We start from the raw sequence: 26,786 nt of genomic DNA, 5'->3' as shown, positions 1-26,786 counted from the left end.
GTTTAGGAAAAACGGTTGGCTCTGAGGCATGCGTTACTCGGGAGTAAGCTTAGTCATATTCGGTGGCTTTGCTTTGAAGCAGCCATGCAACTCTTCCAATGGGTGAATCATGACTCTAGGAGCGTTTACTCAGAAGCAAGCCCCATTGCCAGCAACCAAGCTTACTTCCAGGTAAAGGATCACGCTTTAGTTCTTTGCATGAAAATTAGTGGGGTTTAACAGTGCTTAACAGGGTTACCTACACTGCTTCCCCAAAACTAGGTCTTAGGTTTAATGCTAATAATAATAATAATTTAATGCTAATAATCGAGCCCAGCCACCCAGGCCAGCCTAGATGTGTGTGTGGGGGGACTCTGCATGTGCCCACAGAGAGGGCTCTGAGTGCCACCTGGCACCCGTGCCATAGGTTCGCCACCACTGTCCTAGGCGATCCCTGTGAAAGGGTCGTTCGACCCCCAAAGGGGTCGCAACACACAGGTTGAGAACCGCTGATCTAAAGTAATATGCTGGACTCCCTCAGACATCCTACTGCTTTTGCCACTGTATGCATCCTGTTCTCCCACGTCAAAATGGACTCAGAGTGGCTCACAGACAATCACTTTCACCTACACAATCGGTCTCGGCTATTTCAGTTCCTATCAGCAAAGGTAAGTATTGAGACAGCAAACCGATGGAATTTTGAATCAAGGATGGACGTTGCAGAAAAGCGAGGTATCTTAACTAACCGGAGAATACGTTAAAGCTGACATTTGGAGTTTCCTGTTGCTGTCCACTGTAGCTTGCGCTCTGACTTGGCCTCATTACGGGGGGCTGTAGGTTGAAGACATTCAAGCTAGGGGTGTGCGTAGAGGAAGAAGATGGCCTAAAAGTGTGGGGTAGGGGGGAAGGAAGAATGGTGAGAAGAGGAAATGTGTATTATTGTAGATGGTTGTCTTTTTCTTAGTGCAGGCAGTATCTTGCAGAGGACAGGTCAGCCGTCTGCCAACTCACCTATAGAATAAACTTTGAGTGGAAACTGGAGAGGGAGTCGCTGGAAAGAAAAGGACTTATTTAGACAAGACCTGAAAGTGGCAAGAGGATATAAAGCAGGGGTGTCCAACTCTGGCTCCCCAGATGGACGCCACTGATATAAAGGAAGGTGAGGAAGGGAAAACAAAACCCAGTGCAACAAGCAATGCATTTACATCACTTTGTTCTGTTCAGGGTGAGAAACACACAATTTAGTTGGTGCTTTGTTCATCTGTTAACAATTTATATTGCAGCTACACACCATGGTTTGTGCTCCGTTGGTGGCAACACTGACTCTCAGGCCCCTTCCGCACATGCAAAATAATGCACTTTCAATCCACTTGCGCTATTGTTTGAAAGTGGATTTTGCTATTCCACCCAGCTGCAAAGTGGATTGAAAGGGCGTTATTCTGCATGTGCGGAAGGGGCAATTGTCTACGAGAAGAGAAAGTACCAGCATTCACTCACCCCCTGGCTCTCTCTACTGCCATCTTCTGGTGTCTTGTACTCCTTGCAACAAAGTCTAAAACACTTGGTGAATTTGTATTTTGCTTCTAGTATTCCTTACCGATGCCAGAGTCAGCCGGGGTCATGATGCCTGGGGTAATCTGGACAGCTCCTGCAGCACGCTGGGTAAAAATGGGAGATTCCTCACAATGAGTTTCTTAAAGGACAAAGCAATATACCCATCATCTCTTCTCCTGGGAAGAGTGTGGTAAGGGGCGGGACCAGAGGTGGGATCCAGCAGGTTCTCACAGGTTCCCAAGAGTAGGTTACTAATTATTTGTGTGTGCCGAGAGGGGGTTACTAATTGGTGATTTTGCCACGTGATTTTTGTCTTAAAATCTCTGCCCTCCCCATCCCCATGGCACCAGGGTAGAAAGTTTTGCCAGCAGAAACCAGGCACTGGGCAAACTCTGCCCTCCTCCTGCCCTCCTCCGCTCCTCAGCAGTAGCGCGCAGAACTTGAAGCAGTCTAGCAGGAGGTGCACCGGAGTGCGTGGCAGCCTGCGCCTGCGTGCATTCGTTTCCCGCCCAAGGACCGGCGCAGTGGCTACGTCCTTGCCACAGCCCCGCCCAGGAATGCCCCGCCCACAGAATGCCCGGCCACACCCCCGTTGTGCCCCGCCCAGCCCCATTGGCGCTACGCCACTGTTTGAATCCCACCACCATGGGAACCTGTTACTAAAATTTTTGGATCCCACCACTGGGCGGGACTCACTTGGAAGACCGGTGGATGGTTTCCTTGAAAGGGCAGAGAGTCCATGGAAGAAGAACGGCTGTGGGGTACAGAGGCACAAAAAGTCAAGCCCTAATCGGCGGGAGGGTGGGACAGACCAGTAAGGTCTGCGATGAAATCTAGATTTGTAAGCATGGAATTTCTAGCACTACCTGTGAACCCTGATTTTGTGACTGGAATAAGAATAGCCATATTAAGAGAATTTGCACACATTCAGCCTGGTTTAAGGTGGACAGGGCATGATTTGCACAACTTGGAGAGTTGGTCATGTCCTCTGGTTTAAGGGACTGGGCAAAAAATGGAGCAGTAATCCCAGCAGGATATAGCCAGAAATTTGCATTTTTCTCCTTGTAAAACTATAGAGTTTAAAATTTCACTTTTTAAAAAAGTCTGAAATTCTGCAATTTTTCAGATCTGGATTTTTTTTTTGGGGGGGGGGGGGTGCAGTAGCATACCATAGCCAAAGAACATTAATGTCCTTGTGTACCTACCTGACCACTTCACTGGAGTGCTGGAAGCTACGTCGTGGTGTAACTGCAATATTTGAGATAGTAGGTTGTTGCAAAGCATGTCTGTTTATTCATAGTATTAAAAAGACCCTGGGTTATTATGAGCCACTCTTGTTTCAGTAAAACCTGGGTTCTTTTCTCCAATAACTCCAACCAGCTGAGGTCTCAACAATTTTTATTGAAAAACAGAAATAAAAGAAATAAAACTTAAATGCACGGAGGTTGCTCAACTGGTTACATTCCTTTTGGTTCTTTGTCTCCATTCCGGGAAACCCATGGCCCAGAGATGCTTCTCTGACCACGTCTCAAGATGGAATTTAAAAACCTTTGTTTTCCCCTTCTCAGGAAAACTCTGTTCAGGCCACGAGGTAAGTTAGGCCTTTGAAGTTTCATCCTGGCACCTTTGTATGGCTTCCTGTCCTCCCTCCAGGAGATCAAAAGGCAAAGATGCTTTTCACAGTCATGTGTGATTTTGCTAGTTTTACAATACTATTCCATCACAGTTATTTTAAAATGATTTCTTGGATAGCCACATGGGAAGACAGGTAGTAAGTAGGTATTCAAGACAGATACGGTAAAGAAAGGCGGTAAGTATTCAATTTGTTTGTGGGTCAAAAATATCTACCCTGACTTTTATAGAGCGAATATGGTCACATACGTCTATTACATGAGAACCTATGCAAACCAATTTTTTAATCTTTCAGATTTAAAAAAAATCTCTTTCTTTGAGACCCAGCATGGTAAAGTGGTTAAGAGCAGTAGACTGTAATCTGGATAACTGTGTTTGATTCCGCACTCCTGCACACGAGTGGCAGACTCTTATCTGGTGAACTGGATTTGTTTCCCCGCTCCTACATGTGAAGCCTGCTGGGCCAGTCATAGTTCTCTCAGAATTTTCTCAGCTGCCCCATCTTTCTCACAAGAGGTCTGTTGTGGAGAGATGAAGGGAAGGAGTTTGCAAGATGCTTTGAGACTCATTTTGGCTGAAAAAAGCTGGTTATAAATCCAAACTTTTTTTTCTCTTTCAAGCAAGGATACATTTGATCCTGAGCCAATAGGGTCATATACATTCACTTGCTCATTTGCCTAAAGGTGTCTGTAGCAAGTGCCATCAATTCACAATTGACTTATGGCAACCCGTCGGGTTTTAAAGGCAAGAGACTTTGGGGGGGTGGTTTATCATTGCCTGCCCTTGCAACGGCTGAGGGGGTTCTGAGAGAACTATGCGTGGCCCGAGGTTTTATGTGGCTGAGTGGGGGAATTGAACCTACTTCTGCAGATTAGAGCCTGCCACTCTGAACCACTACACACCATGCCAGCTACAGCCACACTACAGTAATTACCCAGGGGAAATGGTTGAACGTTTCATGGGGCCCCATCTGACCTACCTGTGTGTGATGGAGGGGTGACGGCAACCGGTCTCGGGGTACTGTTTCTGTAGCAAATGAAAACGAATTGTGTTCAGTCACAGAGTACAAGATGCCTCGGCCTTTCTTTCCCTGGGTCAATCTACAGTGGAACCTCGGTTTTCATTGCCTTCGGTTTTCATCGGTTTCGGTTTTCATTGATTTTTTTCAGTGAAAAATTTGTCTCGGTTTTCATCGATTTGCCTCGGTTTTCATCGATTTGCAGTAAGGTGCAGGGGTTTGTGGAGAAAAATCACCCGGACAAAGCTGTTGCAGGCCGTGTCTGCAACTTGTTTAAAGACAATGTCTTGCCCCATTTCAGACGAATCTTAAAGAGGCGTCAGAAACAGACCTCTTTGGACAGCTTTCTGGTGCGACATTGGTCCACTGGCTCTGAAGCTGGTCCTAGTGTTATTGTTTGTTACTGCTTTCAGCATTAAACACAATGTTTATTCACCAAAAAATGTGGTTTTGGTATGTTTTTTGGAGTGCCTAGAACAGATTAATTGGATTTACATTGATTCCAATGGGAAAGTTTGCCTCGGTTTTCATCGGTTTCGGTTTTCATCGATTCTTTTCTGATGGATTACCAACGAAAACCGAGGTTCCACTGTACTTGTATCTTCAAACCCAGTCTCCCTGTCTTGGTATGGTCTACACAAGTCACCTGCTGCAGCTCCTGATGAATATCCAAAAGAGACAGCATAAACTGACCTGTTTACTTGGCGGTGCCTTGGAGAAGCCTGCCGAGAGAAAAGGGAGCCTTTGGGGACATATGTAAAAAGGATTATTTCCCTCCTGCTCTACAGAGACATGTTCACCACAGAGGAGGGTTCATTTTTTTCCAGCAGAGGGCAGCAGACTTCACATCACAAAAAAAGTTGTTTATTTCCAGCAAACAGCTCCTACCTTTGTGAAGTTTAGGTACATCCTCTTCAGCTCCTTATTCTCTTTCCTTATTGTCTCCAGTTCCCTAAGCAGTGAAGGGGGGTGGGGGTAGGGGGACACACACAAATAATAAAACAGTTGGCTGTGCCCTAATACCCCTCCAATGCCAGCCTTAACTTACTGGTTCTCTCACTACGGAACACTATGATGGACCACTAGAGGGGGACAACTTCTCGGGCCTCACAAACCAGCTGTTTAATTAATGATGAACGTGCTTTAACCTCTATCTTTGTAGGGCAAAAAAATAAAATTAGGCTGGAGCAAAGGTATGCAGTTTGTTTTTTAAAAAAGAGTAATTGCTGTTGCCAACAAATTGCTAATTTATTGTTAACAGTCTAAAGCAGAGTCCATTCCATTTCTTACCAGGATGCTTCAGTCCAAAAAAGAGCACACCAGTTCAGGGAGAAGAGAGAAGAGTTTGGATTTATATTCCCCTTTTCTCCTTCTGTAAGGAGACTCAAAGGGGTTTACAATCTCCTTTCCCTTCCCCCCTCACAACAAATATCTTGTGCAGTAGGTGGGGCTGAGAGAGCTCGGAAGAACTGTGACTAGCCCAAGGTCACCCAGCTGGCGTGGGAGTGCACAGGCTAATCTGAATTCCCCAGATCAGCCTCCACAGCTCAAGTGGCAGAGCAGGGAATCAAACCCAGTCCTCCAGATTTGAATGCACCTGCTCTTAACCAGTACACCACTGCTGCTCCTAGAAAAGACATTCACTTTCCTAGAAAAGACATTCACTTTCAATGCCTGATCTCTCCTCTTTCTCTTTTCCCTCCTTATGCTATTTTACCCTAGGAGGTGGCTGGGGAATGAAGAGTTATCCTTTCCCATGTTTGTAAAACCAAGAAAAACCTTGGCCCCTCCCGCACACGCAAAATAATGTGTTTTCAAACCACTTTCACAACTGTTTGCAAGTGGATTTTGCCATTCCGCACAGCTTCAAAGAGCACTGAAAGCAGTTTGAAAGTGCGTTATTCTGCATGTGCGGAATGAGCCTTTGAAATACTCGGCAATGCTTCATGTGTCTTCATGCGTATGATTCAGGGTGGACTTGTGTACATAGGACGTATGCGCCTTGTGAAAAAGGAAGTTGTGCTTTCTTGACTAACTCTGCCTTTCATGTGAATGCGACCTTCATGCCTTACTTTTCCTGAGCGGCTAGTTTCTCGTGCGCCCGCTGCAGGGCTCCCTCGGCTTTTGAAGCGTTGTTTTTGTAGAAAGAGGTCAGTAGCTCCATCTGGCCCTTCTGGAACGTCCACACCTAGGAAGAGAAGCAAGGCCATACGTTCATCCGCAGAAGGTAGGGCGCATTTGGCCTTACACAATCGAATCCGGTGTCTCGCTTAAGGAGATGAGAACCAGCTCATATGGATCTCTTTCCACCTCCAGGTAAAAAGCTCACTCAGCGGTTATGCAGTCACAAGCTAGGAGCCTGCAAGGAGGTTGCAAGAGGGTGGAACAACTTGGAGATCACCCCTGCCCAGGTGATGAAGCCAGCGATAGCGGATTATGGGATGGAGGGGAGATTGTGACAGAGGAGGTGACAATCAGAAGTCAGGAAGAGATAGAATCAGGAGATATGGAGGCGATTGATGAGGTCAGCCAGGTAGCCAACTCCTCAGGTGGGATGGGAGAAAGATCTAATCAAGTGTGGAGAGAGAGAGCTGAAAGATAAGGGAAACAGTGGGAGAGATTACTCATGGTCATGCAGAATGATGCAAAAGTTATTCCACCTCAACAGAGAATCTTCTGAGAGTTCTATCTTCTGCCGGGCCATATGTTGTTGGCCTTTCAATTGTGGAACCCCATTTGCTAGGTCTGCCAGACTTGGTACACAGTGGTGGAAAATGCCATCAAGTCACAGTTATGACTTATGATGGCGAACCTTTTCGAGACCGAGTGCCCAAATTGCAACCCAAAACCCACTTATTTATCACAAAGTGCCAACACGGCAATTTTAACCTGAATACTGAGATTTTAGTTACAGGGGTAGGGAACCTGCGGCTCTCCAGATGTTCAGGAACTACAATTCCCATCAGCCTCTGTTAGCATGGCCAATTGGCCATGCTGGTAGGGGCTGATGGGAATTGTAGTTCCTGAACATCTGGAGAGCTGCAGGTTCCCTACCTCTGGTTTAGAAAAAACAGTTGGCTCCGAGGCGTGCGTTACTCAGGAGTAAGCTTGGTGGTAGTCGGTGGCTTTGCTTTGAAGCAACTGTGCAACTCTTCCAACGGGTGAATCACGACCCTAGGAGGTTTTACTCAGAAGGAAGCCTCATTGCCAGCAACCGAGCTTACTCCTAGGTAAAAGATTGTGCTCTAGTTCTTCGCATGAAAATCAGTGGGGTTTAACAGCGCTTAACAGGGTTACCTACACTGCCTCCTCAAAACTTGGTCTTAGGTTTAATGCTAATAATCGAGCCCAGGGGCCCAGATGTGTGTGTGTGGGGGGGACTCTGTTTGCACGTGCCCACAGAGAGGGCTCTGAGTGCCACCTCTGGCACCCGTGCCATAGGTTCGCCACCACTGACTTATGGGGACCCTGTAGGGTTTTCAAGGTAAGGAAATGGCTTGCCATCACCGGCCTCTGCATAGCAACCCTAGGCTTGCTTGCTTGTCTCCCATCCAAACAGTAACCAAGGCCAACCTTGCTTTGTAGCCAAGGTCTGACACAATTAGGCTAGCCTAGAGACTGTCCAGGTGGTCAGAGTGATTTGGTTCCCAGGCCTTTCTAAATACTTCCCTATTTAGACAAGATTCTTATGATTCATGTGCTATTGTCTTTTATTGATTGTGGTGTCTGTCATCCCACCAAACCCCCACCCTCCACCCCCAAGCACATACTCATTATGCCCCTTGGATAGTTTCACTGGTGTTTTATTCTGGTTTTAGCTCTCCCCCCATTCGCCAGCAGTGGCGTAGGAGGTTAAGAGCGCGTGTATCTAATCTGGAGGAACCGGGTTTGATTCCCAGCTCTGCCGCCTGAGCTGTGGAGGCTGATCTGGGGAATTCAGATTAGCCTGGGCACTCCCACACACGCCAGCTGGGTGACCTTGGGCTAGTCACAGCTTCTCGGAGCTCTCTCAGCCCCACCCACCTCACAGGGTGTTTGTTGTGAGGCGGGGAAGGGAGAGGAGATTGTCAGCCCCTTTGAATCTCCTGCAGGAGAGAAAGGGGGGATATAAATCCAAAACTCCAAACTCCTCCTCTATCCCCCTGGAAAATTGTTATATGTCCTCTATACATTTTTTGACAAAAATAAACACATTAATAACATGTCCTCCCCTGCTCCCCAAACCAGGGCAGTTCCTGGGGTTCTAGATCCGTGCAGTTCGGGTTCTAGGTCCGAGCAGTTCGGGTTCTAGGTCCGAGCAGTTCTCTGCGACAGTGATTGCAAAAGCCTGCGAGAGACAACCTTGGTGGATTTTAATATTCAGGCGCTTGCTGATTCTGCTGAAATTCTCTGTGACGATTAACTAGCTTGCTCCCATGTTTATCCGCCTCTCTTATCAGGATTTGTTATCGTAATTAATTTGCTCCATTGGCAAATGGGGACCACCATGATTATTAACTTTTTTTCAGATTGGTTATTAACTAGTCCTTTAGCTGACCTTGCTCACCCTCAGCAAGGAAATGGCTGGTTCATTACTTGGTGGGGCCGGGCGGGGCATATTCTGAGGATCGGTTCAGCGGTTCTGAATACCCCCTAAAGTCCCTGAACAGGCTGTTCTCTTACTTAAGTTGTCTTTCTTTACTGACTGTGGATTTCTGAAAATTTAACTCTAGGCTGTTGACTTCTTCCATGTATTGTCCCTTATGTTACCAACCACTGTCACATATGGTAGATTCCAGACTTTATGAAGTATTGCCAAAAGAATATCTGGCTTGCAATTCTTACCTGAGAAATATTGTCAATATATTTGAGCACAAGGTCCATAGGGTTTTTGAAAAACTTCTTTACTTCTGGTTTCAACTGTGAGTCAGGAAGACAAAAAGAAATCCAAGAAATATCCCAACATTATACCCTTGCTTTTGTGCCACTGGGGACCCAAAGTGGTTCATATCATTCTCCTATCCTCCCTTTTATTTCTTCACAACCACCCTGCGAAGTAGCAGCAAGCCTTTATTGGCATAGGTAGCAGTGAGTCAGGAAGACAAAAAGAAATCCAATGGGGACCCAAAGTGGTTCATATCATTCTCCTATCCTCCCTTTTATTTCTTCACAACCACCCTGCGAAGTAGCAGCAAGCCTTTATTGGCATAGGTAGCAGTACAACAATAATAAAAACAGATTAAAAAGCATATACAATACAGGATATACATGTTAGGATGAAGGAAATCTACTGGCATTTAGTAATTTCCAGGAGAAAGTCTGCCACTATCATACAGAGAGAAGGATCAGGGTTGTCCAACAAGTAGTGTAATCTAAATAAATTGGGGAGATCGGGGAGATGTAGTGAGATTCACATACTTGGATCTGATTTCCTTGAATCTGAGACAGTGAAATAATTGGTGGGCCAGAGATTCAACTGAGCCATCATTACACGGGCACAATCTTTTAGCCTTTTCTTGCTTATTAAATCTGCCATGTAACAAGGCAGAAGGCATAACATTAAACCTGGCGAGCATTATGGCTCTCCTTTGAACAGGGTTTATTAAGCAATACAGGTAGTGTGCCAAGTGGCCCCGTTCAAATGGGAGAGAAAAATACAGGGGGGGAGCACGTTTTCTTGGCTGCGGTGATTAGGGTAGAGGACCCTGCGAAGTAGGTAACTTAAGCTAAAAGTGTGGAGTGAAGGTCACGATGGGGAAAGTTGCAAGGTGGAAGGCAGAACCGTAATGAAGTCAAGACTCTTTATTGCCACACAACTGAAGTTTCTGAACCATTTTCCAAGCTAATCTAGCCCGGTTACCAAGGCAGCATGGCTAGCACTCTCTGATCCTCTCACTGCAGGAACAGCTACAGTTTACACTGACACAACACACACTCCTGGGAACTCAGCAACCGGCAGCATTTGAAGAAGCAGGTCCAGGAGTACCTCCACAGCTGATTTTTTCAGGGGAATGCAACTGCATTCAAAACAGGTTGTGTATCTGTAACCCCCATGCTCAGAATGGGTTGACCCAGAAAGGGGTGGAGACTCAAAGCTGCAGAGCTCATGTAGTTTGGAGGACACAAGGCTATCAGACTCGGACCTTGATTTGTATAAGCCCTTAACACCTTGTTAAGGGTTCTTTTTGTGTTTGTAATGGGTGAGAGTTCTCCTGGAAACCTTCATCATGTTGAATCCTGTTCACCAAGCCCTTGGAGTCTTCAGGAGCCAACCCACTTGCAAGAAGAATTGGACTTGGCAGTATCAGAAGACTGTAACTAGAAGGACTTGAAATGAAACCTGAACAGGACCTTGAAGTGTGATGTTAAATGTCGATGTTATATGTTAAGAAAGCAAACCATATTGTTGTTTTAAAATTTGTTGTTGCAAACTCATTCCAAGTTCTGCCCCACAGAACCCACAGATAGAGGTTACATATCCAACACTATGGAATCTTAATCTTCAACCCCACAGCACTTCTGTTTGGTTGCAGGTTTGGTCCCCAATGGGATCTCCAGTTAAAAAAGGACCGGGCTGTGGGTGATGAGGAAGCCCCTCTGCCTGAGAACCTGGAGGGAAGTTGCCAGTCAGAGAAGGCAATACTGCCCTAGATGGATCGGTGGCCTGATTCTGTATAAGACAGATTCCTGGGTGTGGGTACTCATCTTTGGGCTGGATTCAGTTTCAATTGATTAGCCTACATGCAGTCTTTTATGCCTTCCAAACACCGATTGTGGGTTTCCGTCACCTCCCTTGAATCAGATGGAGAGCAGAGATAGATCTGTGTGTCATCTACAGATGGATGACACTGTACTCTAGATCTCCAGATGATCTCTTCCAGCAGCATACGGTAGATGTTACATAACATGGGAGGTAAAGTGGAACTTGATAGGCTAATAGCCAAGAAGCAGAGCAGAAATTACCCAGCACCATCGCCTGACATCACCCTTATCTGCTAGGAAGGTGCATAGCCACTGTAAAATAGTTTGCTCTCTCCCACCACCACCCACCACAATTCCCAACCTGGTCAAATGACAGAGAAGGATACCATGAAAGAAGCAGGGTTTTCATTTCTCCTGTCAACGGGCCCAGAGAAGGTCACCAAACTGGACACCAAAAGCAGTTTCATAACCAGGTCAAAAGGAAAGGATACAGATTGTTCTACCACCTACTTGAGCACTTAGCCTCAAAAGGAAAGGTTTGACTTGAAGCCAAAAAAGGTCTAAATCACAGGTGTCAAACTCGCGGCCCTCCAGATGTTATGGACTACAGTTCCCATCATCCCCTGCCAGCATCATGCTGGCAGGTGATGATGGGAACTGTAGTCCATAGCATCTGGAGGGCCGCGAGTTTGACACCTATGGTCTGAATCTAATCAAAGAAAGGCTTGTTTGACAAACGTTTTATGGATGCCTCCTTTAAAATCTAGAGATAGAAGAACCCCACTTGAATGAATCCCGCTTCTAGTTAGTCATCCCTGCGCCCAGCAGATTTATACAACCCAACACCAGAAGTTGTTATACAAATTTTGTAGCAGCAACACTTTTCACAATTCTTCTTACCACTAGGCTCCCCTACTTTATAGATGTAAACTAATCATTCATTAGCCCCAAACTTATATCATCCCAGAATTTCTGAGTTTTCAAGAGCCCAGAGAAAAAAAAGAAGGCAACACACCTGCTGGGTAACTTACATTATCATCGAGAAGCAAATATTTGCAGCTTATTCCACAAAACGGGCATTTATCTGTCAAGATTAATGCAGAAAGGTGTCAGTATAACCCACTGAATATTGCTCCAAATGATATAAAATGGTCAGAAAACACACAAAAAAAGACCAAAAGCTTTATAGGATCTGAAACATAGGTGTCAAACTGGTGGCCCTCCAGATGTTATGGACTACAGTTCCCATCATCCCCTGCCAGCATGAGTTCGACACCTGTGATCTAAAAGCACTATGTTAAAAGCACGTTTTTCAAAAATTAAACCCTCGGGGTCAGGTGCCAGCTGTAGGTGGGGAAATACCTGTGTTGGGGGTGGAACCTGGGAAAAATGGGGAAGAGGACTCAGCAGGGTGTAATGCCATAGATTCCACATTCCAAACCAGCCATTTGCCCCAGGGAAATTAATCTTGGTTGTCTGGAGATAAACTGTAATAGCAGGAGATCTCTAGGTGCCACGTGGAAGTTGGCAACTCTATCTCAGGGGTTAAGATTCTTAACATTTTTTTATTTTATCACATTACTGCATGAGATATAAAATGAATATTGTAAACAATCAGCAACACACACTTTGTGTGCAAAATCCAGGAGACAAATGTGAAAATGTATTGATCGTGCTTATTCTGAGAGGTGTGTGTGTGTGTATGCATGAGAGAACTGGGGATTATTTTAGTTTTATTTCTAAGACATCTAAGGGTCAGTGCTATCAGTCACAGACCAGGAAAGGGATTTGGGCGTCTTAGTGGATAGTTCCATGGGAATGTCAACTCAATGCATGGCAGCTGTGAAAAAGGCAAACTCTATGCTGGGGATCATTAGGAAAGGAATTTATAATAAAACTGCAACTGGACGGCTGAGTTACTGGTGACCCCTGGTCCGGACGATACGGCGTCTGGCAGCCCTCAACCTCAGACCAGAGCCTTGCACGCCTCCTGGCCCCTGCCCTGGTGGAATGCCTTTACCTCGGCGGTGCTGGATTCCAAGGGACCTTATCCAGTTCCGCAGGGAGCCTGCAAGACGAGCTATTCAATCGAGGCCTTTGGGGAGCGTCAGTCGTGTGGATCTACTGCCCCCACTGAAATTGCACTCAAAACCAAGGCCAATTGAGACCGCCATTTCCATCCTGTTATACGTGTCGGCCTTTATTTATTTATTGATTCCATCACACCGGCCCCCCGCCTACTTCCTCCTCCTTTTCCTTTGGCCTTCGATTCAAAGCAGCCTGTTTAAACAACTTTGCCCCATAACCGGGTTGTTTACATTTGGTATAAGCTTTTATTCATTTGGCAGAAACTGCTGCTTAGGTTTTAATGATTTTAGTGTTTTATGTGCTCCATTTTGCTGTGGGACTTGATTTAACAGCCATATTGTGAGTCAGCCTTGAGTCCCTAACCGGGGATAAAAGGCTGACCTATAAGTTTAATAAAATAAATAAATAAAAATAAATAAGATTGTCATGTACCCTTTATATAAAGTAGTGGTGTGTGACGCAAGACTTGAGTACTGTGTCCAGCTCACCTGGTCGCCACATCTCAAAAAAAGGATATTAGTGAAGAGATAGAAAAGTGCAGAGAAGGGCAACGAGGATGATTTTGAGGGGACTGGAGCACCTTCCCTATGATGAGAGGTATGCAGCGCTTGAAATTTCTTTAGTTTGGAGAGGAGACGCCTGAGGGGGGGGGGATATGATTGAAGTCTATAAGAAGAATTGTATGTCATGGGGTAGAAAATGTTGGACAGAGAGAGAACACTTGTTCTCTTTCTCACAATACCAGACCCAGGGGCATACATTGAAAATGTGCTGGGGAAGAATTAGGACTACTAAAAGGGAAACACTTCTTCCCACGATTCATGTGTGATTGGAATCATGTTTGGAATATGCTTTAACACTTCAACCCGTAACCCCACTTTGGCAGCCAATTTAGGGTGTAGTATTTCTTGTTGTATAATAAGGAACAATACTCACTAACGCCTGTTAATACCAGTCACTGTTGTATCATCACCATGAATTATTTTCTCTTTTCATTAATGTCTAAACTAAAACACTTTTCTCTGGGCCAGACTGAAAAAAATATTCATGATATTCCCAAGCCAGTGTCCCTATTATTCAATATTCCTGGCTATGTATTCTATGCTATGAAAGCTCTACACTAAATCACCAGTGAAGTAAATAATTTATAAACCAACTCTTATTGACACGTTACTACATCTTTGTTACCTTTGTCGGACATTATGCCAATCCGCGGAGGTGGTGATGGCCACTAACCTGGATAGCTTTAAAAGGGGCTTGGATCAGCAGATTTTATGGAGGAGAATTCGACTATGGCTACCAATCTTGATCCTCTTTTGATCTCAGATTCCGCAATGTACCTTTAGCAGACCAGGTGCTCGGGAGCAACAGCCGCAGAAGGCCCTTGCTTTGACATCCTGCACGTGAGCTCCCAAAGGCACCTGGTGGGCCACTGTGAGTAGCAGAGAGCTGGACTAGATGGACTCTGGTCTGATCCAGCTGGCTTGTTCTTATGTTCTTATGACATGAACATCTGGTTGTCACACTTACCTGTACCAGCGCATTTTTTGCAAAATATATCTCCACAGCTGGTGAGACAAAAATCGGTTCCTTCCTGAACGAAACACTGATTGCAATGAAACCAGTCCATGTTGCAGACTTCCCACTGAACTCCTGTCGGGAAAGACCGACGGGGAGGATCGGTTACAAATTTGGCGGGTAGGAGAGATGTCGAAATGGGTAGAAGAGCTGTGAGATCACCGTGTGCTAGGATAAAATTGTGGGAATAATAGAGGAATTTGGGAAAGAATGGACAGACTAGGAGATTTGGACGTTATGGCTTAGGGAAATTTACAACTGGAGTATTTCTTCATGCTGCAAATCTATGACTATAGTGCAGTACCTTCCTTATGAGGAGAAGCTGCAGCGTTTGGGACTCTTTAGTTTGGAGAGGAGGCGGCTGAGGGGGGATAGGATTGAAGTCTATAAAATTATGCACGGAAATTTAGAAAAATGCTGACAGAAAAGAATTTTCTCTCTTTCTCACAATCACTAGAACCAGGGGCATCCATGAAAAATGCTGGGGAAGAATTAGGGACTAATCAAAGGAAAACACTTCTTCACTCTTGGCATTACGTGTGATTGGTGTTTGGAATATGTCTGCCACAGGAGGTGATGGCCACCAACCCGGGATAGCTTTAAAAGGGGTTTGAACAGATTTTGAGGAGAAGCCGATTTATGGCCACCAATCTTGATCCTCCTTGATCTGAGATTGTAAAATACCTTAACAGTCCAGGTGCTTTCGGGAGCTTTGCAACCGCGAGAAGCTGCCATTGCTTTCACACATCCTGCAATCCCAGAGCTCCCAAAGGCACCTGGTGGGCCACTGTGAGTAGCAGAGAGCTGGACTAGATGGACTCTGGTCTGATCCAGCTGGCTTGTTATTATGTTCTTAAACATGGAAAGCATGCATATCACAACTGACATCATTACCTACCAAATTTGTCCACCATTAATTGTCTGTTTATTCACATGAACCTTGGGAGACTATAGCAATTCCACCCAAACAAATATAAACCAGTGGGCGCCCTGACCCAGCCAAACTGAAGCACTTCCACTGAAGTCATAAGCTATTAAATTTCTTTCAATTGGTTGTTGCTTAAATCTCTGCCATTGAAATAACAGGTTTTAGAGGAGAAACCTGTGACAGGAAAGGGTAAACAACATTCTTAATGTTGTATTTATTTCTGTTGTTTCTTTAATCATGCATCCAGGGCTTCCTGGAACAACAGCTGTGACAGAAAATGCTTCTTGTGAGACATAAATCCTCAACATTTTTATACCAAGTCCTTGAGTGCACCATAATTATTATGAGTCCCACATCTTGTGTTTGTAACTGTGGCACAAAAATCTAGATTTCCCCAAGAGGGATTTTAAAAGATTTATGAGAAGATTAAAACTACATTCCTTAAATATGTAAAATAACAAGCTGAACACATCAGATATACAATGAGCACGGCAAAGGGCTGTGCGAAAATTCTGCACAATACCCAAAACAGAAAGAAGACAATCAGCCCAGAATAACCAGGTAACCAGGAAAGTTGACAAAAGGCCTAATGACATAATGAGTACTAATGGGTTAAATTATCCAAAACCTAAATACATTACAAATAGTTTTTTTTAAAAATGATAAAAACCAAATGCATTTCAGTCACAAGGTCTTCCTCAGTGGTACAAATTGATAAAAGATACACCATATTCAAATTACAAAATGCACCATTTCTGACCAAAGCTTTAAAACCAGAAAGAAGAAGAAGAAGAAACAGGAGAAGAAGTAAAAACTTCATTTAGGTTAATGATTGCGTGAGCCATTTATAACATTTAAAAATGTAATTTCCAAAACTGTTATTCTTGATTACTCACACACAAAAAGATGTAGGGCCAGTCCACAAACTAGATAATTCCCCCTTCATTATTGGAATCCTTACAGATCTCCATGATCCTTACAGGCAATCAACTCCGCTACTTTCACACCTGCATGGGAGAAAATGCACCACAAACACCATAGCTCGTGGCACTGCAGTAGTGCAAAATCATAGATTTCAGACATGGATGTAGGATCTAAGATCGTTGTGGTACAAAATCTAGATTCAAGATGCAGGGATGAATGGACTCCCCACTCTTAACAATCAACGCCAAATAAATCACATGAGGCATTTGGGTGTAAAACTTCATGACCCCTCCAGAAGCATGGACTACAAGTTCTTGATATCCCCCTGCCAGCATCATGCTGGCAGGGGGTGATGGGAACTGCAGTCCATAACATCTGGAGGGCCGCGAGTTTGACACCTGTGACATAAACAATGAGTAGGATGGATTCCAAGGATAATTTCTGTGGATGGAAGAGGGGACCATTGTTTTCTTATTTCCGCCTCTTACTGCAGACATTTGACCCCCCCAACAGCTGTTCTTTGGGACACCATTTTCCCCAGGAGGAGCATTTGGGAGCTATTTTGGGTCACAGAGGGAGAGGGGAGGCAGGAAAGTCCCATGCCATAGATAGAAATCCTTTCCATCCACAGAATTCTCTGTGGGATCTGCCACGCACACCTATGACCTCAAATTGCACAATGTAAACATCGCATCTCGCACCTCGTGCCCGTTTCTGTAGCTTCAGAGCAACACCAGTGCACTTGATCTATGATTATTAAAGCATAACTTGTGGATTATGATGTTATATGAGTCACTCTAAGATGATATATTAACATCTGAACAACAGATCAATGGTTTTGTGTCTCAATGGCACAATAGTTTTCTGGAGTTCAAATTATTGCAATGCCGTCTACAGACATGGGTGAAAGTGGATTCCAAGTGTCTCCATGTAAAATTCATAAGGATCAATTTCTTAGATTTTTGACTTTGTGCCAGACTGATACCATGGCGCACTGAGCCTATAGTTTTTTTATGGTGCAATCTGTGGACAAGGATTTGAGATATCTGAGGATTTGCGCATGATCTTATGTATTAAAAACCATGCAAATTCAGGATGATCCTGCTAGATCCAGCTTTTATCTGTGAGGCAATAGGGGGATAATGACATATGAAGGACTTGAGAACAGGGATAGTATGGGTGGTTAAATTGAGATGTGTAGTTATTCAGTCCCCGGGGAAGCTATATGTAATTTTCTTATAGCAGAGAAATCCACATTTTGAAAATTAATGCCTGAAGGGATTTGCCAAAAGGAGGCCCCTACCATGAAAATAGCTTGTTCAGTACCCCTCAAGGACAGCACTAATTTAACGTGAGCATGCTAAACCTTACACATTCATGGTTTATAATTTCTGATGATATCTCATCTAACCATTATATTTCTTCCCTGGAAAGGAAAATGGTTCTATTTCCCCCTCACTGGCTTCTTTCCTGCCCTTTCTGTGAGGACATTTTTGTCACCTAAATGCTGAGGGAGGGAAAACTGTTGAAAGGAAAAAGGCGGTTTAAAAAGGCGGGAAAATGGCAGATCTTTGATCCTCCAAATATATAGCTCTGAGGGGAAAACTGAGGGAGGATCAAAGATGTAGATGGGAGGTGAATGAAATAGACCCATAGAATGGGACAAGAAATAGGGCAAGAAATAGACCCATAGAATGGGACAGGGGAATAATGGGGCATGAAATAGACCCATAGAATGGGACAGGGGGATAATGGGGCAAGAAATAGACCCATAGAATGGGACAAGAAATAGGGCAAGAAATAGACCCATAGAATGGGACAGGGGGATAATGGGGCAAGAAATAGACCCATAGAAAGGGACAGGGGGATAATGGGGCAAGAAACAGACCCATAGAATGGGACAGGGGGATAATGGGGCAAGAAATAGACCCATAGAATGGGACAGGGGGATAATGGGGCAAGAAATAGACCCATAGAATGGGACAGGGGGATAATGGGGCAAGAAATAGACCCATAGAATGGGACAAGAAATAGGGCAAGAAATAGACCCATAGAATGGGACAGGGGGATAATGGGGCAAGAAATAGACCCATAGAATGGGACAGGGGGATAATGGGGCAAGACATAGACCCATAGAATGGGGCAGGGGGATAATGGGGCAAGACATAGACCCATAGAATGGGGCAGGGGGATAATGGGGCAAGAAATATACCCATAGAATGGGACAGGGGGATAATGGGGCAAGAAATGGACCCATAGAATGGGACAAGGAATAGGGCAAGAAATAGACCCATAGAATGGGACAGGGGGATAATGGGGCAAGAAATAGACCCATAGACTGGGACAGGGGGATAATGGGGCAAGAAATAGACCCATAGAATGGGACAGGGGGATAATGGGGCAAGAAATGGACCCATAGAATGGGACAAGGAATAATAGAACAAAAAATATAAAGATAGGATAATAGGAGACATGAAAATGGACCATGGGTGATGGAGACAAGAGACAGGGCAAGAAATAGACCCATAGAATGGGACAGGGGGATAATGGGGCAAGAAATGGACCCATAGAATGGGACAGGGGGATAATGGGGCAAGAAATAGACCCATAGAATGGGACAGGGGGATAATGGGGGGCTGTGATAGCATAGAAGGAGGCTATTAATAGAATCTGACAATGGGGGATAATGGAGGGCTGTGTTAGCGTAGAAGGGAAAAAATGGAGGGAAAAAATGGGAAACCTCAAATGGAGAAGCTGGGTAATTAGAAGGCACTGAGAATAGAGTAGGACCAGTGATGGGATTCGACTAATTTAACAACCGGTTCCGGTGGTGGGATTCAAATAATTTAACCACTGGTTGTTTACAAGCACCATTTTAACAACCGGTTCTGCTGAAGTGGTGCGAACCTGCTGAATCCCACCGCTGAGTAGGACTGCTTCGTTTGTGGGGCCTGCAGGAGTGCCTAGAACACTTAAAACTGCTTTTATTTTGGGTCCTGGATTTGCTACCATTCTGCTACCATTACACAATCATTCTTTAGCCTTCACTTCATTCCCCGGAGTCTATAAAAGGGAAATATCTGGGGGAATTCCATGCATTCCAAAACCCCTAGACAGGTGCATTTAAACGTGCCTTTATCTTTGTTGGGGGATTGGAGTGTGTGTGTGTGTGTGTGTGTGTGTGTGTGTGTGTGTGTGTGTGTGTGTGTGTGTGTGTGTGTGTGTGTGTGTGTGTGTGTGTGTGTGTGTGTGTGTGTGTGTGTGTGTGTGTGTGTGTGTGGAAATTGATAACCTTGTAGTAGCGCAATGATGGTTTTCTAGTACACTTTTAACCAAAAGGAGACTGAGGCTCATTCCGCACATGCAGAATAATGCACTTTCAAACTGCTTTCAGTGCTCTTTGAAGCTATGCGGAATAGCAAAATCCACTTGCAAACAGTTGTGAAAGTGGTTTGAAAACGCATTTTGCATGTGCGGAAGGGGCCTAACCCAGACTGGAAGTGTAGAACCAGTGTCAAGATGGAATGGGAACAAGATGGCGGAAAGTGACGTCAAGTTGCAGCCCGCTCACGGGGACCCCATAGTGTTTTCAAGGAAAGAGTCGAACAGAAATAGTTTGCTTGCCCCACTTTATGCTTGTCTCCTCTCCCACCATATTTTCTCTCTCTCTTTTTTTAATGGGGCGTCACTGAAGTCCCTTGGCTCAAACCAGCCCTGTTTAATGAAACACCCACCAGAAAGCAGGTGGGGTCGGCAGCCAGGTGAGGAAGGAAATGCTGAGGAGTGTGCAGGTGTGCTTCCGATGGACAGCGGTCACAGAAAGCAGGAGCCAGGAGTGCTTACCAGCAAAGTGGCAAGAAGGAAGGTGTTGAAAAGTTTGTGGGCGGCATTAAAAGAAAACGAGGTGAGTCAGAGGCGGGCGAGGAATCAAGAGCTAGAAGCAACCACAGGCAGCTTGCCCCGGTCCAAAGCAAAATCTAAATACTGGGAAACTCCTCAGGCCTTTTATTAGGGCTGGGCCAAAATGTCATAAAACACGAAGAGCAGCGTTGGATGCTGGGCGGATCGAGCTTCCAGGGTAGCAGCTCATGAATGAAGCAAAGCCTGAATGTGAAATGTGTCAGATGGGAAAGAGGAGTGCTTAGCAATTGGGGGGGGGGGGGGTTTGCTATGTTTTTAACAGCTGCACGGAGACAGATGTGTGAATTCCAGCTTTTTCAAAAGCGCAGCTGGGAAAACAGCAGCTGCGGCATCAGTGCGGCATGAGAACCCTGCCAACAGCAAACAGGGACGACCCCAAAAGTCCTGGGGATGAGCTGGAAATGGGGAGGAAGCCGCCTTTGGAGGGGGAGAGAGCCTCATCTGGTTTTGAGGCGCCTGGCTCCTTTCACAAGACTTCCAGAACAAGCTTAACCTTTTCAACAACTTATATGTCATCCTTGGCACTGTTTTTTTTTTTTTTTTTGTGAACGATGTTTATCACTCGGTGTGCAAGCCGCCCTGAGTTTGGCCTTGGCCGGGGAGGGCAAAGTATTAAATCTAATAAAATAATAAAAAATTACTAATAACAAGCACTTGCGGATGCAGAACCTAAAAGGCATTTTGAGGTCCTGCTGGACTGTAGCTAGGAGGATTTTGGGCAAAGAGGAGGCAAAAGGAACCGCCGGGGTGCGTGTTGTTGCTTTTTGCATTCTCTTGCAGTTTGATATGACTCGTCTTGGTCTCACGCCGCTTCTGCTTCTTCAGTGTCTGAGATAGAGGATCTGTTGAGCTACCCTCACCCTGGGTCCACCCCGGGCGATGCTTTCATCTTATCTTCTGCAATTCTCTCCTTCTCAACCTTTGCTCCTCGAGCATTCCTGCTAAGATGGTGATAAGGAGGCCGGGCTAGGGCCGGACTTTGCCCCATGTCTTAGGGAGAAGGTGCGACATCAGCAGAGCCGGAATATGTGGCGCCAGGGGAAACGGGGACAATGAACAGAAGGGATGGAGCAACGGTGCGGGGGAGGAAGGAAGAACAGCACAGTGGGGGGGTTGCGTGGAGGAGCACACAACATCCTGTCACTGAGGCCCAGTGACAGATTTAGAAGAAGAAAAGCTCTAGACCACAGGTGTTAAACTCGCAGCCCTCCAGATGTTGTGGACTACAGTTCCCATCATCCCCTGCCAGCATCATGCTGGCAGGGGATGATGGGAGCTATAGTCCATAACATCTGGAGGGCCACAAGTTTGACACCTATGCTCTAGGCTATTCCTCTCAATCCCTTACTCTCAGAGCAAGAAGAAGATGGTGTCCACAAAACGGGGTCCGAAGTCCTGGAAGAACAACATCAACACAGAAATCAATGCTAGCGTCAAGTTAACGGCTTGACAGTATGATTCCGAATTGAGTGTTTCCGCACTCCACTTCGCACAGATGTGTTTCCGCACTCCTACATTCCTGTTGGGTGACCTCAGGCTAGTCACAGTTCATTCAGAACTCTCTCAGCCCCACCTGCCTCACAAGGTGTCTGTTGTGGTGAGAGGAAGGGAAAGGAGCTTGTAAGCCAACTTGTGTCTCCTTACAGGAGAGAAAGGTGGGGTATAAATCCAAACCCTTCTTCTGGAGGGCTTTTCCAGGGAGGCTGACCAAATGGACTCTAAGCTCAGGAGAGTTTATGCTAGAATAAAAATTTGTACCGCGGAGAGAAACACATCTTCCCTCTGAAGATGCCAGCCACAGATGCAGGCGAAAAGTTAGGAGTGAAAACCGTCAGTCCACGGCCACACAATCCAGAAAACCCACAACTGCCAGTTGATTCCAGCAGCAAAAGCCTTCAACAATACACCAAATCTTGTTGCTTTATTACGTGGGGTAGAAAAGGCCATCAAGTCGCAACTAACATATGGCGATCCCTATAAGGCACAGGTGTCAAACTGGCGACCCTCCAGATGTTATGGACTACAGTTCCCAGCATCCCCTGCCAGCATGATGCTGGCAGGGAATGATGGGAACTGTAGTCCATAACATCTGTAGGGCTGCCAGTTTGACACCTATGCTATAAGGTTTTCTAAGCAAGAGAACAGTTCCTGCATCACAACTCTAGTATTTCTTGGAGGTCTCCCATCCAAATATTAGCCAGGGGCAGGGCTGAGACTGTGATTGGGCCAAGGTCACCTGGCAAACTTCTGTGGCAAGAGCGGAGATTCAAACCTGCTGGGTCTGATCCAACACCTTAGTCATTACACCACGCTGGCTCTCAATTCAGTATGGCTTCTCTTTATTTTTGCCGCAAGAGACGAAAGACTGAACAACAGAGGAAAGGAAATATCAGCACGGTGAGCGGCAGAGAGGAATAGGCCTCTCAAAGGGTTGCTGTTATTTATAAAGCGCAGTGTTCAATTATTAACGTGATAGTCGATTTGTTTCAGTCTGTAGAGTTATTCTAAGGACTCGGGGTGGGCATCCTGGGTGAACTCCATCAATTTGACAGAACCGCAGTAAGAAATCCATCCCTAATTTGAGGGCTTTCGAAAGAGAAAGTCATGACGAGGGAGAGGATGGAGGGATGAGAACGCATACAGTAGCACGCACATCCATTCTGTGAGGGAATTCTGTAGTACGTCATCTTGGTCTTGATTGCATGCCGCATTAGGAATAACTGAAATGCCAGAAAATCCCATGACGAGCTTAATTTACCCAGTATACCGTTTGAAACTACTTTTTCAAAGGTGATCTACACAGTTTATTTGCTAGCAGTCTTACATGGATGCAATTTTATATGAAAATGTGGCTTAGATCTCTTGGGTCCATTACTTCTCATGCACTTTTCAGCGCGCATTTTGATTGCTGTCTGTGGTGTAGTGGTTAAGAGCAGGCACGCTCTAATGTGGAGAACCAGGTTTGACCCCACGCTCTGCCTCTTGAGCTGTGGAGGCTTATCTGGGGAACCAGATTAGCTTGTGCACTCCAACGCATGCCAGCTGGGTGACCTTGGGCTAGTCACAGTTCTTTGGAACGCTCTCAGCCCCACCCACCTCACAGGGTGTTTGTTGTGAGGGGGGGAAGGAAAAAAGTTTGTAAGCCCTGTTGAGTCTCCTTACAGCAGAGAAAGGTGGGGTACAAATCCAACTCTTCTTCTTCTAGAGGAGCAGTGGCATAGGAAGTTAAGAGCTCATGTATCTAATCTGGAGGAACCGGGTTTGATTCCCAGCTCTGCCACCTGAGCTGTGGAGGCTTATCTGGGGAATTCAGATTAGCCTGTACACTCCCACACACACCAGCTGGGTGACCTTGGACTAGTCACAGCTCTAAGGAGCTCTCTCAGCCCCACCCACCTCACAGGGTGTTTGTTGTGAGGGGGGAAGGGCAAGGAGATTGTCAGCCCCTTTGAGTCTCCTGCAGGAGAGAAAGGGGGGATAGAAATCCAAACTCTTCTTCATCATCTACTACTGCTTTTCCGAAGGTGATCTACACCGTTTGCTTACTCGTAGGTTTACGTGCGTGCAATTTTATATTAAAATGTAGCTTGGATCTCTTTGATCCATTACTTCTCCTGCACTTTTCAGAGCACATTTTGATCGCTCTCTAGTCTGCCATAGAGAGAGAAAGGCTCATTCCGCACATGCAGAATCATGCACTTTCAAACTGCTTTCAGTGCTCTTTGAAGCTGTGCGGAATGGCAAAATCCACTTGCAAACAGTTGTGAAAGTAATTTGAAAACACATTGTTTTGCGTGTGCGGAAGGGGCCAGAGAAAGTCTAATACAGCCTTTACATCCTCATAGATCCTACATTCACAGGTATCACACTCGTGGCCCTCCAGATGTTATGGACTACAGTTCCCATCATCCCCTGCCAGAATGATCAATTAGCCATGCTGTCAGGGGATGATGGGAACTGTAGTCCACAACATCTGGCGGGGCGCGAGTTTGACATTGATTCTCCATGATCCTACAGACTTTGGGTGTGATTCCAGGGCCCCACCAACAACGTCCCCAATGGACCCCTGCTTCCTGTTTGTCCAACCCAAGCAGCCTGGCGCACCAAAGCCAGCTTCACCTGTGCGCCAGGCGCCTGTTCGAGGCGCAGGAGCAGCGCGTAAAAAGAGCGCACCTTCGACGCAGCGCATCGTAGGCAGTTGGGCGCGCGTCTCCAAAGAGGGCGAGAGATGGCGAGGAGGGCGCATTTCCCTCTTCTGCCATCGGAGGTGGCCGAGCCCGGGGAGGAGGAGCCTCCCTCCTCCCAAACTCCTGGAGCCTCCGCCGGGTGCCAGGGATAACCCCGCCCCGGGGGCTCCGGCGAGAGCCGGTTCTGGACCGCAGGCGGGGCGGCATAAGAAGAGAGAGGACGCCCAGATTGCGCTCGGATGGCACCGGGCGTTAGGAGCTGAGCGAGTCGGTGGGGAGAAGGAGGGGAGGCGGAAAGGGGGGGCGATCCCAAAGGGGACGAGGGCAACCCGGCATGAGAGGTCCCTGGGATCGAACCAGGCAAAGATCCCCGCACAGACTCTGAACCGGGAGGGCAGGATAAGCCGAGCAGAGTTTCTTGTTTATAAACCGGCGCGATGCCAGGGGATCAAACTCTGACAGAGGGTGCAGGAGCTCAATAAACCAGAAACACCCTGCTCTGCTTTCCTGTGGGCTCCTCCACTTGAGAGACAAGAAACCTGACAGAGGAGGACATTGCAAAGGCTACCTTGGAAGGGCAAGGGGCAGAGAGATCTCCAAGGATCTGGGCTTTGGAGACCGGATTGGCGCTGCACGTGTGGACCGGGTGCAAGAACCAAAGGAAAAACAGCCGGTCCTAAGAGGCAAGCCAGAAGCTCAGCTTAATTCTGACAAGGCTGGTCTTAGACTCAAAGCAAAGCCAACATTTTTTTTCTGGGACTAGGACCAGTAAGGAGACTTGGACTTCTGGCCCCCACAGCACTGTCTGAGCACCTCGACTCTAAAGAGACCGGCGTTAGAACAGTGGCAGACACAACCAGAGGTCTCGGAGGGCGCCGAGACCAAAAATAGAATATAAACAAACACCAACTGTTTCCAAAGAGAGTTTCCCGGGATTCGATATCATAACTGGAACGGTGAGGCTCAACCGAGCCGGCATCTCCCGGAAAGCCGTTCGGAATCGCTGATCCAGATTCCTTTTGGGTTCAGAAACTCAGGACTGTCTAGTGCATCTCCCTGAGATGCAGAACACGATGGAGGATGGAGCACGTCGCCGAGGTGGTTCTGAGAAGGACTCGGGGAGCCCAGAAAAATCAGAAGGCGGTGGCGTGGCACTCAAGAAAGAAATCGGGCTGATAAGTGCATGTGGCATTATAGTGGGTAAGTCTGGTGGGGTGGCATTTCCCCTTTGCTCTTTAAAATGGGCCACGCTGCCCCTTCATAATAGCAGCCTGTTTTCTTGGTCTGGGGTCCTCTGTTTTTCATGCACCCATCATTATTACTGTGGCCAAACGTGAGTAGGAATCTTTTTGTACCTGTTATATATTGCTTTCTCGCTGGTAGATGATGTTCGTATGCAATTCTCGCAACCGTTTTGCCTTTCTTTTCTGCCCTTCCCTCCCTTCTATAAATACCTTAGAGCTGTCATCTTGCATCACCAATCCGATTACAGCTGGTTCTCTCCTCCTTGAAGCTGTTCCAGCGCCACCATCAAAACTCCTCCTAACTCCTCCTAACTCCCTGGGTTTTCTTCTGAGTACAAACCCCAGATTCCTGGCCAAATCCCAGCTCTTTTTGCACTGTATTAGTCTAAACCTCCTCTAAATCTATATTCTGGGATTCTCCCCAGCTTTGCTCTTAAATCATAGGCTAGAAACCGCAACGTCACAACAGACAGCAATCTGCCCCAGCCCGGAGGGAGTTGGGTCTCAAGAACGGGCCCGATGTGCCACCGTGCACAGCTGCTTTGCCTCAGAGTGGTTTGCAAATCTCTGGCAGACAACAGGTGGCAGACAAACAATAAGCCCCTGGGCAAACGCAATTTAGGTTTAGAGCCGGACGAACAGTTACTTCCTCGAGTTGCCCCGCCTCATAAAGAACTGCTCTTCGGTGTAAGGAAACCAGAAGTCGTCTTGTCGAAGGCTTTCACGGCCGGAATCACTAGGGGGTTGTGGGTTTCCCAGGTTGCATGGCCGTGTTCCGGTAGCATTTCCTCCTGACTTTTTGCCTGCATCTGGGGCTGGCATCTTCGGAGGATCTGGTGGTAGTAAATATACTCCACTTGCTTTACTTCTCTAATGCTGCCATCACACTCGACCCCTCCAGGTTTGAAGGCCCCACAGCAAAGCCATGCAAGAGCAGAGAGTAGTTTTACACTCCCCCAATCCCTTGGTCCGTGGAGTTTGTTTTCCACTCCAATGCAGCTGGAACAGCCACTCTCCTTCCGCACATGCAGAATAATGCACTTTCAAACTGC

The 26,786-nt window shown here is 46.3% G+C and overlaps 1 protein-coding gene across 2 annotated transcripts in view; it reads right to left on the bottom strand.

The window, feature by feature from the left end:
* RNF212B (ring finger protein 212B) overlaps positions 1-26,133 on the bottom strand; it is a 28,270-nt gene extending 2,137 nt beyond the window's left edge. The window contains exons 1-14 of one of the 2 annotated variants that reach the window (XM_048517520.1): positions 25,945-26,133; positions 16,355-16,465; positions 14,483-14,605; positions 11,896-11,948; positions 9,008-9,082; positions 6,256-6,371; positions 5,072-5,135; positions 4,877-4,905; positions 4,145-4,191; positions 2,739-2,781; positions 2,230-2,287; positions 1,577-1,637; positions 991-1,030; positions 726-862 (exon numbers count right to left, since the gene is read on the bottom strand). In XM_048517520.1, the coding sequence (XP_048373477.1) occupies positions 726-862; positions 991-1,030; positions 1,577-1,637; positions 2,230-2,287; positions 2,739-2,781; positions 4,145-4,191; positions 4,877-4,905; positions 5,072-5,135; positions 6,256-6,371; positions 9,008-9,082; positions 11,896-11,948; positions 14,483-14,582 (823 nt within the window). In that variant the 5' untranslated portion in view covers positions 14,583-14,605; positions 16,355-16,465; positions 25,945-26,133. The remainder of the gene's footprint in view (positions 1-725; positions 863-990; positions 1,031-1,576; positions 1,638-2,229; positions 2,288-2,738; positions 2,782-4,144; positions 4,192-4,876; positions 4,906-5,071; positions 5,136-6,255; positions 6,372-9,007; positions 9,083-11,895; positions 11,949-14,482; positions 14,606-16,354; positions 16,466-25,944) is intronic. The other variant, XM_048517522.1, reaches the window with a different exon arrangement.
* Positions 26,134-26,786: the final 653 nt, after the last annotated feature.

The sequence above is a fragment of the Sphaerodactylus townsendi genome, linkage group LG15 (assembly GCF_021028975.2).
Source record: "Sphaerodactylus townsendi isolate TG3544 linkage group LG15, MPM_Stown_v2.3, whole genome shotgun sequence".
NCBI lineage: Eukaryota > Metazoa > Chordata > Lepidosauria > Squamata > Sphaerodactylidae > Sphaerodactylus > Sphaerodactylus townsendi.
Note: the sequence above shows the minus strand (reverse complement) of the source record. Positions and strands in the feature narration are given on the sequence as shown.